The sequence below is a fragment of the Limanda limanda genome, chromosome 20 (assembly GCF_963576545.1).
Source record: "Limanda limanda chromosome 20, fLimLim1.1, whole genome shotgun sequence".
NCBI classification, from domain to species: Eukaryota; Metazoa; Chordata; class Actinopteri; order Pleuronectiformes; family Pleuronectidae; genus Limanda; species Limanda limanda.
The window spans coordinates 9,739,443-9,752,831 of record NC_083655.1 but is presented as its reverse complement, the minus strand read 5'-3'; the positions used below and the strand labels follow the sequence as shown (position 1 = coordinate 9,752,831).

Here is a 13,389-nt window from a genome sequence, read left to right as displayed (position 1 = left end):
CCCCAGTGTCAACAGTGCCGCCACCTGTTTTACACCCAATTACTGTACAACAGATCTCCCCCAAACACACAGCCTGCTCGCTCCAAATGTTCCTGCACAGCCCATATAACATATACGAAACATGACGGAACTGCGGTTTGTGTCATATCTGTATATTGGAAAGAGGTACTTTTAGTGTTAATAGGATCAGAAATAATGTAAAGGATTTTGCACTTGCATCATTGTCTTTACTCAGCGGTGGGTTATGTGGGACTCCACATAAAGAATGAGTAAAGCCAGTTTCAACAGAACGTAACGGTTCAAATCATTTTTATTCCTCATATACTAGCACCGAGAGAACACGCCAGGGCTGATTCAGAGGGTGAATCCATCTTTGGTTTAACCACCATAAAAATCCTCCCCTTTACTGGAACCTGAAGTAAATTGCACCAAAGTTTAAAGAGGGTTTTACCGACAGAGCTATTTTTCAAAAATAACATTAACCCCAGAAAGTGTTTTTGAGCACTCTGACAGCTGCACAGAGAGCCATATTCATAAAGTGCTTGCTCTGCGTTCCATGAGTATCATGTTCAGGGATTTGTGGGCAGAGTGAAAAACGCCTGCATGTAAAGGTTGTTACGTCAGCTGGTCGTTTGAGCGTGACGTGTTGGGCACCGAGACGTGGGGGTTGAGGGCACTGCCGCCGCTGTGTGGTGGTCCCGGTGTTGTTTCTAACACACAGGAACGCAGACCTGGGCGTGTGGCACCGCTCCGGCCTGTGGTCTGCGGGGAGCTGAAGAACCAGCCGTCTTTCTCTGAGCTAAGTCGAACCCTGGGCAATCTTAGAATGGCACAAGGGGGCCAATAAACCCCATGTTCCTCTCTGGATCCGGCTGAGGTGTGTGAATGAACTCTTTGACAAATGAGTGCACGGCTCGCACCGGCCGATGAGGGGAGCAAACTGCAGCTCTTTGTGATGTCGGATGACCCTGAGCAGAGCTGGGAGTGCACTTCTACAACCTCTTGACCCTGAGGGGAGAAGGGAAAGAGGTTGGCGGTGGGGGGTCAAAGACGGTAATCAGTCTGGACAGGGAGGCCCGAACAAAGTGGGCCATTTGGCTGCCAGAAAGAAAAGAATCTTCACTCTCAGAATGAATGGAGGACCTAAGGGAGGATGATCTCAATGACAAGGACTTTAAAGATGAGACGTTTTAATTAATGATCAATCGCTCTGTGCTCGAGCAACCACCAGTCATCATCGTCAGATCAATATGAAGATTACATTACATTACATTTCATTTAGCTGACGCTTTTATCCAAAGCGACTTACAATAAGTGCATTCAACCCTGAGGGTACAAACCAAGAACAACAAGAATCAAGACAGTAAAATTTCTTCGAAATAAAGCAAAACCACAAAGTGCTATAAGTAAGTGCCATTTTAGTGCTACCAAAGTGTTAGTTTCAAAAGTGGTTAGTGTTTTTTTTTTTTTTTTGTTTTTTGTTTTGTGTGTTTTTTTAGTCAAGGTACAGTCGGAAGAGGTGTGTTTTTAGTTTTCGGCGAAAGATGTGTAAACTTTCAGATGTCCGGATGTCGAGTGGGAGCTCATTCCACCATTTAGGAGCTAGGACAGCAAGCAGTCGTGATTTTGATGAGTGTTTAGCTCGCAGTGAAGGAGCAACGAGTAGTTTAGCTGAAGCAGAGCGGAGTGAACGTGCTGGTGTGTAGTGTTTGACCATGTCCTGGATGTAAACTGGACCTGATCTGTTTACAGCATGATGAAACTTGAGTTTTGCTCAGACTTAACTATGCGATGACCAACCAATTTCCTTGCAGGAATCAATAAGAGCTTGTGATCAGACTGCATTAGAAGAGAATTTCTTAAGGAATGTGCTGTTGCTTTGACTACTGTTGCTCCAATCATCATGTAATTGTACATGTGTCAAGAGTGTTAGAAATTACCAGCCAATTACTGTCTCTCTATGTGCCAGCGGTCATAACTGTTTTTGGCTCTTGACTCTGAGTAAGCTTCTCTCCTGTTTCAGTTGAATATTTTTTAGCAGATGTAAAAGGCAGAAATATTCTATAATTTAGAGCAAAATCAGAAAAATGAAATCAAATGCGTAGTTGTAAAATGTGTTTTCATGATATCCTGTCCCGGAGCCCATTAGCAAACCAAAGTTCCCATTGATGTTGTCATTTTAGATTTATTTTGGTTTAATATCTGTATTAATATTTACGAGGAGGATTTACATTTATAGTAATCTAGAATATTTAGCTGTTTTTTTGTTGAAACAAACTCCCACAAAGTTTCAATTACTGCACAAGAATTAAGACAATATTTAAAGGAGGCTGTGTGTAACCTATATTTAGTACATGAGAGACCTGAGAATGGAATGTGCACAATTTTGAAAGTATAATATGCAGGTGAAAACCAGTGACTCATGTAGTGAATTACAAATAAATACACACTGAATTAAATTAGGATCCTCCTCATCCTAATTGCCCGGAAAACTTAACGTATTTACTTTGTTTGTGCTGGTAAAAGTACCTCAACATACTTTTGCCTTTGTAACTGTGTTTTGAAAAGTTATATATATAAATAAAATATATAATGGTATTATTATTATCAAGATGTGGAAACGGGTTAATCAATCAGTGATGAAACAAACTTCTTTATTGCAGTAAGTAATTGATAGCAATGATGTATTGTACTGTTCTCATATAATCCTAATGTTCAGTATTCCAAGAAGAAATTGTACATTATTTAAATCATTGGGATCAGAGGAGACGTCTTTCACAATAGTCCACCAGGCTTGACTAGCACTGCTATTCATCACAGGATTTTTGATTAATAGCTGCAAAGACGTCAGCGATGTCCTTGGTAAAATGAAAACATCTCTGCTACTTTTTATTCATATTATTCACTCAGGAAGAAACTGTGCAGAAAGACGAGAAGAACTGCCAATCCAAAGAACTTTGAGAGAAATTCATGAATACAAGTCGATCTATGTTATGCAATATGACGATATCACTTTTTTACTCCCTGTTGGGCACCACTGTAACATGAAGCAATGCAAATTAACAAAACTAGCCACATTTTGACTCAGTACAACTTGAAGTTGAGACTGAATGCTCCTTTTGTAAGAGGCATTTGAGGCTGCAGTTCCTTAGTTAAATGACATGAAGTGCTTCTCCTTGGCAAATATTTATTTTTTCTTTCTTTTCTTTCCTCAACTGCTGTGCAAACCCATAATATTTTTTACATTTATTTTTATATTTATATATTGGTACCTACAGCCTGATCCTCAAACTAAACTCAAACTCAAACCACTTCAAAACACACCTCAGCCTCCCTCTTCATACCTCCCCCGACCTCTGTGTGTTTTCCTCTATGTGAACAGAATAAAATAAATGTCAACAAAGGAAAACAGTGTAATGGGCCGACTGCCGCTGCCACACACTGATACACTTTAAGGAAAATTAACGCTTTTATCACCACTTGTGTTTGATGTTAAGTGCAAATAATCAGAAAAAGTGGCTCATATCAGTCTGACACTTCCCGGCAGCACTCAACCCCGCAAATAATAGAAGTTAATTCCACTGACCAAAGTCATGGGCAATAAAATCTAAGGGCCTAGATAATTTACCTGCAATGAAAGAGCTCGTATAAAACCATTATTAAGTTGGTAAACCACAGACATCAACACAGGTTCTTAGCTTTCTCTCATGCAATGATTAAATGTGTGGGGTGGGTCTGGGACCAGGACCCTCTCAGGACCATAAAAAGACCTGATATGTGGCACTGATCCACAGCTCTGTTAAAAAGAGCAACTTATTCTTGAGTCATATAGTAGGATCAACACTGCCCTTTAGTGGCTGCAGAGAGAAAGCACAGAGGAAAACCTCCATCATCTCAAAGTTACTGGAACAGCCTGCAGTACCACATTTAACCAGCAGAGTATACTCCACGCCAAGATTAGTCACGTTGAAGAGCCATGTCCTCACCTCACCTCACAAAACTGACACTAACCTGTAATTGAGACATAAAACAGCCCAATGAAATAAAGACTCCCTCTGGTGCTGAAGAATTCGTGCAGTCGTCATCAGCTAAATTCCTCCTCTCTTTTCATGAACGTGCTCCACAGACTACAGAATAAACTGAATGCATTGGTTTAGATAAGAGGCCTGTGTAACCAGGTGTATGAATGTACTGCAGAAAGGAAATAAATTAATCCTGAAATATAATTGTGGACTGCATAGCTCCTCTGAGAGGAATTTCAAGCTGGTAAAATGAAAGTAGCTTTTAATGTTGATTGTGCTGCTATTTCGCCAGGTGCAAAATGACTCTGGGTATTAAATTCACAAACACTTAACCAGCCTTTCCAGCAGCTTAATATATATGCAGTTTGTGTATTTTAACTATTTTTGCATGAGAAATTGCACCTGAAATCAATTCCCACATTAACTGCAGCATAAGAAATCAGTTCTATTTAACTTTACCAGCTTGTAAAGCTGTGCTGTGACACAAGAGCATCTGCTTGTGTAATTAAGAGGAAGTTCTTCAATCAAATGTTTAAAAAAAGATACCAGGGAGAGGCACTTTGCTGCAGACAGGACACATTTGTAATAAGAGAGTTGCTGCAAGAAATTTTCTCGGGTAACATATTTTTGTCTGTTGAAAACACCAAACTGTGCCAATCTGGTCATGAGAATCCAGCGTGCGTTGTTATTAAGTTTGCCTGTCTAACAGAAACAACATATTTAGGGAGGGTTTATGTTTCTATGAGGCAGATTGAAATGGTCGAGGTTCAATGTGTTTCAAATGCAACCCTGTCCATTGGATTATATTACAGAGTGAGAAAGTGTGGTCTTTGCCCTGTCACAGCATAACTAAACTCTTTGGTGTTTCTGTTCTTTCTCTTTTGCTGCCTGTGCTCGACTTTCTCTCAAAATAATTTTGATTCCGTGTCCAAATACTGTCCGTGAGGAAACTACAGCAATGGCTGAGGAGAAATGTGTTTATTATGAGAGAAGATAGACTTAAGGTCTTACGCAGCACAGCTCCATCCAAAACTCATTCTGGCTATTTTTTAAATGTCCTTATTGTATGTATTATTAACTATGAAATTGTTCTTTAACACTAAATATTGTAATTTTTCCTGGAGATAACATTATTCCCTCCTTATTTACACATATGTACAGTGGCCCTGAGGATCCTAAACAGTACATAGAGATGGAGGACACGTCTTCAATTCCTTCCACTGTCCAGAAATGAACCCTCACCCTAACCAAGAAACCATCTGTTAGAAAACTTTATTTAACGAGTGCTATTGACTTTTTAGTTTGGTCCATGTCCCATCCACTTACTTGGAAGGGGTGGGGTTTATAACCTGTACTGCAGCCAGCCACCAGGTGGCGACTGAGACACTGTGGCTTGACTTTTGGGAAGCTGTCACGTTGTCTGTCTTTATTGGTCAAAACCCACAACACACATGTCAACAAAGTTTGTTTTTTGATATGTTGTTGTGTTAGGTCAAATGCTGTTGTGTTTTGACCTTCAGGGCCACCATACCCATGTTTCCATTGCATGGACAGAATTTTCATGTCACTTAAAATTAATCAGTTACAGAACTACAAAGTAAATTCCCCCATAATTTTCTCACAGATATTAGAGATCATTTGCCATTAAATTATGGAAGCTGAGGTTTTACGACTGAAGTTCTCTACCCCATTAAGCAGCTATTGCACTTTATAACAAGGGGAACGCAATCAATTCAAGTGATACAACGTTGTTCTATTGCTAGATGAAGTTTTGCAGTGGCAGTCATTCAGCAAATTTGCTCTCAGCAGTACCAGGCGACCACTTCCATTTTCCTATTATTTTACTCCATCAACTCCATTTCCAAATAAGAGTAAAATTAAAGTTCTTATTGATCTCTTATCTCATCTTTAATAAATAGTTCGATTTTATCATATGTAACACAATATCAGGTTTATGATCTGATGTGTTGGTGAAGTCTGGTGTATAGTAAAAAGTCAGTGAGATTGTTTATGTCCAGGATTCAGTAGTGTCAAGTTAACTGGAGATAACTAAAATAAAATGAGAAGTTTAATACTTCTTCCTTCAAAGTAAAAGGGTAAATTTGTCAATAGTAATCATGGAAGGGTATCAGCTCAGCTAGTGTCGATTAGATATCCTCTTTTTTGGCTTATAAAGTTTTCAGTGGCCATTTAAAATAATTGAAGGTCGTATATATGACTATAAAAACTATCTGGAGGAAACACTGACTTCTTATTTTCCACCAAAACCTGTTGCAGCTCTTTTATTTTGACAACTACAGCCGGAAAAAAGCGTAGTGCGTATCCCTGCTGGTTTGACCGTGTCCTGCTCATGAAAAAGTCTGTGGGGAGGCAGGAAAAGGATGAAGACTTCAGGAGTCACATGGACTCCACTTGAGAACTGGAGTCCAGTCGTTCTCCACCTCCGCTCCTCTGTCTGAAGACGCCACAAGTTTTTGTCTAAACCTCCATCATATTTTTCCACTTCATCTCCAAACTTATTTTGACTTTTCATCCTTTATTTCGGCTTTATAACTACTCCATCCCCCTCCAGTGGACTTTCCCCTGCAGACACCGGCTCCTTGCTTCACTTTCCCCCCACCACCAGCACCACCAGCACCACCACCATGCTGCAGAATGAACACTTGCGCCGCTGAAACCTGTTGAGCGATGTGAGACTCTGAAACGCCGCCGAAGGGGAATAGGAAAAGTTTTGCATCCACTTTACGCACGATGACCGAGGAGAGCAGGAGCGAGCACAGGGCTGAAAGCGGGAAGGACCTGGAGAAACAGCTGCGGCTGAGAGTCTGCGTCCTGAATGAACTTGTAAAGACCGAACGGGATTATGTCGGGACGCTCGAGTTCCTGTCGGTGAGTTGTGCGAGTTGTTATAATCAGAGGTGGCAAAACAATTGCGCAGAGCTTTACGCAGGAAAGTGAAATCTCAAAGCGCACAAACAAACAAACAAATAAACAACACAAAACAGCCACACTGCTTAGTATGCATGGTGCACCAGGCTCCAGAGCTGTGGTCGGTGCCTGTATAACTCTGAGTCTGTGATGGATATATTAACTTTTCAGGATCCAAGTGTGAAATTGGAAGAGCAGCCACAAAGGCACCGCTTTGGTTCCTGCACAGCAAGTGTGATGTTTAATCCACTTCTCTCACAGGCTGTTACGGGCTGCATGGGGGCTTGTGTCTGGCAACAGCTGATCACACAGACATAGAAGCCATTTGGGGAACTGGATCACTATGTTTTTGCCTAACAGAGTCACATAACGATAGATACACCACAAATTACAACAGAATCAAGTCACAAAGATTGTTGCTCCTTCAAATGACCCAAGCAACATGATTCTCGTCAGTTTGCAAAGGTCTTTTAATCTTGAAGTTAAGGGGAATCCGTCCCAGCTTGTTGGAACTATCTCTGTCATCATCACAGAACAGCTAAGACACAGAACATCTATAGAAGGCCACTCAGAAAACACATTTAAATCCACTAGATTTTTGGATCTGCGCCCAATTGTTGCAAATTGCATTTTCTCACAATGTTAGAGAAAGATTTTCTGGCTCTGTCACCTGATCCTGATCTGCAATAAAATATAATGGGTTCCTCTCTGACCCATACCAGATCCCTCCACTAACTTTTGTGGTAACTCGTCCAGTCGTTTTTGCGTAATCCTGCTAACTAAGAAAGACAAAAGGCATAACCTCTTTGGCAGAGGTGAAAAAAAATCAGCAGAGAAACTTGCATAATGGCCTCTGTCTCAGCTGCCTCTGTCCTTGTCATACCCAGAATTGTTTATTGTACTGTGCAATGTTACAATTAAGTCCAATCTTGCCACAAAGAATAGAAAGTTTAGGAGGATGCAGTTCGCCGCTGATATTAGGCACAGGTGGCCTCCGATGTAAAGCACCGGAGCTTAATGGTGTTACGTCAAATAACGATGGCAGCTCTGGAAATAAGTCAGTTGAGAATGTCAGAAGTGAAAATCCTTGCAGTCAACACACGAGCATGTGATCTGGACTGGGTCTGGACGGCCTAATGGCTTTCATCACATCTTCTCAGCATTTCCAGCTCCCTGCTGCTATGGGAACTTTGCATGGACGTCGGGTCGAAGGGGTAACTGTGTTGCATGTCATTAAAAAGTGCCATTTCCCAGACCACATGTATGAATGCACCCCCCCCCCCCCCCCACACACACACACACACACACACACACACACACTGCCCAGATGTTCCCAATGGAGAGCGGAGGGACCAGGGAGGGGATGGAGCTCTATCTGGCTTTTCTTAGAAGTGGCATCATTGGAGAAATAGTGTGGGCGATTACATGAGGGAATGTCCTCTGTCCTGGTGGTGGTAGGGGGGTTTAGGGAATGCAGCCCCCCCTCCTTTATCTCCCCCTGTAGTGCTGGAACTGGGATTCATTTCAGAAGTGGCTGACCCCTTACAAGGCAACTCTGTTCTCATTGGGAATCTTGGGATGGGAGCCGAGATCTGACAGTGAAAGATAGTCATGCTATTGTCGGCTTATTGCTGTGGAGGTGGATGATTAAAAAAAGCTGGAAAGTCAGAGGAAAAGACAAAGAGTCGCTATTATCTACTGTCTTATCATCTGGGAGGTCCTGGGGATTATTGGGAAGATACCCAGGATGATCAAAGAGGGCCCTACTGGGGAGAGGGGTCATATTGAAGACTTTCATCTGATCACACACAAACAACTCACTTTCCTCCCCCTCCTTCCTCTAGTACCGAGCTAGAACCAGTAACAAACCATGCAAGGTTCTGTGTGTCTAGAGGTCAGAGCAGAGGACCAGCCAGTCCCCCCCCCCTCTGTGCGAGTCCCTGGTAGGATAATCCAGGCGATTCCCAGTACCAGCAGGAAGAGATGTAAATGGGATATTGCTGGACGGCGAAAGGGAAAAGGGCAGTGGATCACGCAGTGGATATTGCCAGGAGGGTGAAGGGTGGCTAGAAGGGGGGCTCTGGGTCTCCGCTAGTGGCTGGGCTCGGTGCCTTCTCTTGTAAACCATATTTCCTGGAGGAGGAATTCCTCCGAGGTTAGGAAATGCAGGGGAACAATGAGGCTCCGCTCAGAAGCCGAAGTTGAACCGCGGAGCAGAGATTGCTGCTGCTGATCTGTGGGACCCAAAACACAATGCACCTCGCACATACTTTACTATTAAGGTAGTGGAAAACAACACAGAGAGCAAGGATGATTAGGAGCAATTTGTCCCAGGACAGACAGAGCGTATTGTGTGGCCTTAGCAAACCTCTCATGGGAAACAGAGTGCAGATTGCATCTTGGAGGTGTCCTTACTGGGAAGTCTAATTTGACTTGCAAAAGGTGACAAGCGTCACCTTTTGCACAATATGTTCTCCACAGTAGACTGATATTTATAGGCAGGCTCCAGGGAAGTTGTGTGAAATATCTCAGGACAATCTTACTTAATAAACAATTATAGCTGGAGAAAGTGGGCGGCCTTGGACACTGGTGTTTATCTTGGACAGCTACGAGCCAATAAAATGACAGTCACTCTTAGAAAAGCCTCATTGAAAAGAGCAACCCAAGACATAATGTAAACAGTTGCTCTAATGAGCTCTTTGCATTTCTGCAGGTCATTTTTTAGTCATGCTGTCAAATGGAATACTTTGCCATTGTTCACCCGCTGATACAGAAACACTGGAAGCCATTTGCTTGGACGATAAGCACTTGGGAGAGAGGATGCAAGAACGGGACAATGGAGGAAACCTTTCATGTCCCTGTTCTGGAGCGAGATCTGAGCCACAAGTTTAACTTAATATATTCCAAAAAGATTTGCAGTGCATTAAGTGGTCCCTCAGCTGCCGCCTTCCTCTCCCCAACAAAAGCCTGTTGAACTATGAGGCAACCACTGACTAATGTTTAAAACATTTTTAATCCCTTTGCATAAATTGAAATTAAAGAAATGTGTGTTGAGACGTTGTACGAGCAGAGATTTTCTCATTCTCTGGAAAAAGGATTGATTATTAAGGCATTCAAGAATCTTGTATATTGTATCTGCAGTTTTAAATACAGCTGCATATGATGATATTCGTCATACTGCCTCCAGGGGCTTAATGTGGAAAAAGTTTGTTGGTCAATAAACATATTGGTGGTCACCTAAAGTCAGTTAGAGTGGCCGCAGGAAGTGGGAAATGAAGCCTAATGAAGAAAGCAGCTGCTAAGAAGGAGCAGTTACTCGTTCTTAGAAACCCAGGTGCTAAAGTGAACCCTGTGTGTGTGTGTGTGTGTGTGTGTGTGTGTGTGTGTGTGTGTGTGTGTGTGTGTGTGTGTGTGTGTGTGCGTGTGTGCGTGCACGAAATAGGCTCCACATCTTGCTCTCCCTCCACGGATTTGGATTTGTTCTCTGCTTGGGAGTTCATGTTGGCCCAAGATGTTTTCTGTTTTCCTTGTAACATATGACCAGTCAGCAGTCCTGGATGAGTTCAGCTCAGGGGCGGGGGTGGGGGGGACGCAGCCATGACATGGTTCATACCCTCTGGATAGACAGCACAGGTGATGACCCCGAAGGTCACAACCTCTTGTTCCGACCCCTTTCCTGTCTGACTGTTAACCTGCAGACTCTGTGTTTCAACATCTACGTCCCTCCTGAGCTCTGATGGAAACAACAACAGAAAGATGCTGATGGTCTGTGTGTCCTGATTGGATGAAAACACACAAACAACAATGTAGAAACTGCCAGCAACCCCATTGTAAATGATCTAAGATCAACTGAATAAACGATAAAAGGTTAAGCAGGGTATTCGAGGCGTCGCTCTCCTTAGGAACATTTTGCAGCTCTTCCTCAGGGATCCTGAGGAAAAGCAGGCCATATTGGATCTATAATTCAAGATGGCAAAATTCTCAACTTTTTCAGAGGACCAATAAGGATCCTAAGTGAATGTGCACAAGCCAGTTTCTCTCCTCAGGCTGTGAAGTTTTATTTTTATGACCTAATTTTTTTAGTCATTAATTTTTATAACTTTAGTTTTTTGTGATTAGCATAGCGGGAATACATCTGTAATTTCATTTTATGAGCTTGTGTTGCATAATGATAATTAAACTGAATGTTGAATTTCAAAAGACATTTCAGATGCTGCTGTTTCTGCCCTAGTTGCTCTCCTCCTCCCTTTTTTTAATACTTCTTTTATGTCTTTATTTGGAGTTGATGATCAATCCATCATACTGTTATTTGTCCCACACCCGCCTCTCTTCTCCTGTACCTTTTCAAATAACTCAAATATCTTTAGCTACCTTTCTGTTGTTGTTGTTGTTCACCACCATTTCCCAGAGGAGAGTGGTGTCTGCATGTTCCAGACATTATTTTAGATGTTGTGTTGACGAGAAGTGTATTTTTCCACTTTCTTTCTACATGAAAGTTTATTATGATCCCATCAGGCTTAAAATATGTGTTTCCTCATCAGAGAGCAGAATCCTCAGCAATAACTTCTTACAGAGGCCAAGTTAAATTCAGATCTGCCAGGACTTAGCCTTTTTCCAGGTACACAGAAAAACATGTGGCTGTTCGGTGGACTCGAAGCAGAAGAAAGAAACACAAGCAAACGGAGAGGGATGTGACATGTTTTTTCCTCTTGACTCTTTTTAATTGGATTGGGTCAGTCCCTCCTCTCTGAGAATACAGGCAGTTTTTTTTCTGCCTGTCCCCAGTGAGAGGCCCCTGAACTGATGAAGTGGCTCACTTGCATTTCAATTTCACACCACCTCCACAGCGCAAGGGGATTTAATTTTATGGCGTGTTTGAAAGGATGCAACTGTCACTTCTTGCATTGCATGTGATTTATCATATGCATTCCTGAGAGGTGTAAATGCATTGGACAAGACACTCATCTTATTTCTGTGGCATTTTTCTGCAAGTAGAAGCATTGTGTGACATTTGTGTGCACAAACCATTTCTAGCAGCTTGTCTTTTTGCAGGATTGGTCTTTTTAGCCAGGCTGAAGATAAACACCGGTGTGGATTAGCTTGGCAACATCCCTCTCCTGAAGAGATTTTTGCATCAATCACGAGTCCCATATTAATTATAACATTGAGTGGGATAATCTTTTATCTTCCCATTGAGCAACATTGTTTTTTTTGGGAGCTGTCGTGTTTTGCATGCCGTTCAATAGTTTATCCATTCATCTTCGTCAAGCAAGATTTAGCAGTTTCCTAGATGCCCCAAATGCGATTACAATTGGAAATATACAATTCCATTCATTCCTCCTTAATGGCAAGCAATCTTATTATTAAAGACTTTGAATTTTGTAATACTCAGTGAGATATGTGATAGTGAAAGAAATGCAGATTGATTCGATGCAGGTAGTTTATCATGTTGTTGACCTTTGTTCTGACTTGGCATTTATCCCCAGCCCAATATGGTGCTGGCCAAAATGCATTCAGAAAGCCAAATGTCTGCTGAGTCGGGCGGGTTTGAACAATTTAAGCATTTGCTTAACATGGTGACTGAAATCAGGAGGTCTGTCAAAGGTATCAAAATCTGTGTAAAACTGTCAAATCATGGTTTTATGTTGAATTAGGTGCCTGATCATTGGCTGAGAGCAGCCCAGTGGTGCAGTGGTGCAGTGGTTAGCACTGTCGCGTCAAAGCAAGAAGGTTATTGGTCCCTGGTTTGGTCAGGGGCCTTCCTTTGTTGAGTTTGCATGTTCTCTCCATGTCTGCCTGGGTTTTCACTCGGGTACTCTGGCTTCCGTCCACAGTCTAAAGACATGCATTTTGGGATTAGATTGATTTGAGATTGGAACAATTGTCTGTAGGTGTAAATGTGAGAATGAATGGTTGTTTGTCTCAGCTCCCATGTAGGCCTCAAAGGATAAGCAGTATAGATAATGGATGGATTAATCCTGGGCTTAGATCTGTGCAACAAGTGGAAACTCCAGGAAGTCCGCTACACAATACCCTGTAAAGTCAAATGCTCATTAGGGAGCTTTAGAGGTTCTGGTCCTGGGGTTTCCCCCAAGTCTTTGAGCCAAGGTAGTTTAACCAGCTGTTGGCTGTGACTTCATATTACTGTGCAAGCAATCTACCTGTTCCTCTGTATTTTTCTGCTCCTGCTTTAGAAGTTTAGCCTCCGTAGGGGAATCCATTTGACTTTTCGTGTAGTCCAGTCTCATCTAATCTATAACAACATTGTTTATAACCTTCTGGTTACAGGCCTGTTGTACACCTCCTCTCTGTCAGAGTAATGTTCCTTTTGCTGCAGGGGTCTTACTCTGGAGAGGGTTCTTTTGCTTTTGTCTCAGAGGCCATTTTTCAAGCAGGATTTCCTTCCTTCCTGGCCCTCCCCATCTGTACATTGTGCTGC

The 13,389-nt window shown here is 42.2% G+C and overlaps 1 protein-coding gene across 1 annotated transcript in view; it reads left to right on the top strand.

The window, feature by feature from the left end:
- The first annotated feature begins 6,457 nt into the window (after positions 1 to 6,457).
- Positions 6,458 to 13,389, top strand: part of prex2 (phosphatidylinositol-3,4,5-trisphosphate-dependent Rac exchange factor 2) — an 87,078-nt gene continuing 80,146 nt past the window's right edge. Inside the window, exon 1 of the mRNA XM_061094108.1 lies at positions 6,458 to 6,911. Coding sequence (XP_060950091.1) covers positions 6,774 to 6,911 — 138 coding nt within the window. The 5' untranslated portion in view covers positions 6,458 to 6,773. The remainder of the gene's footprint in view (positions 6,912 to 13,389) is intronic.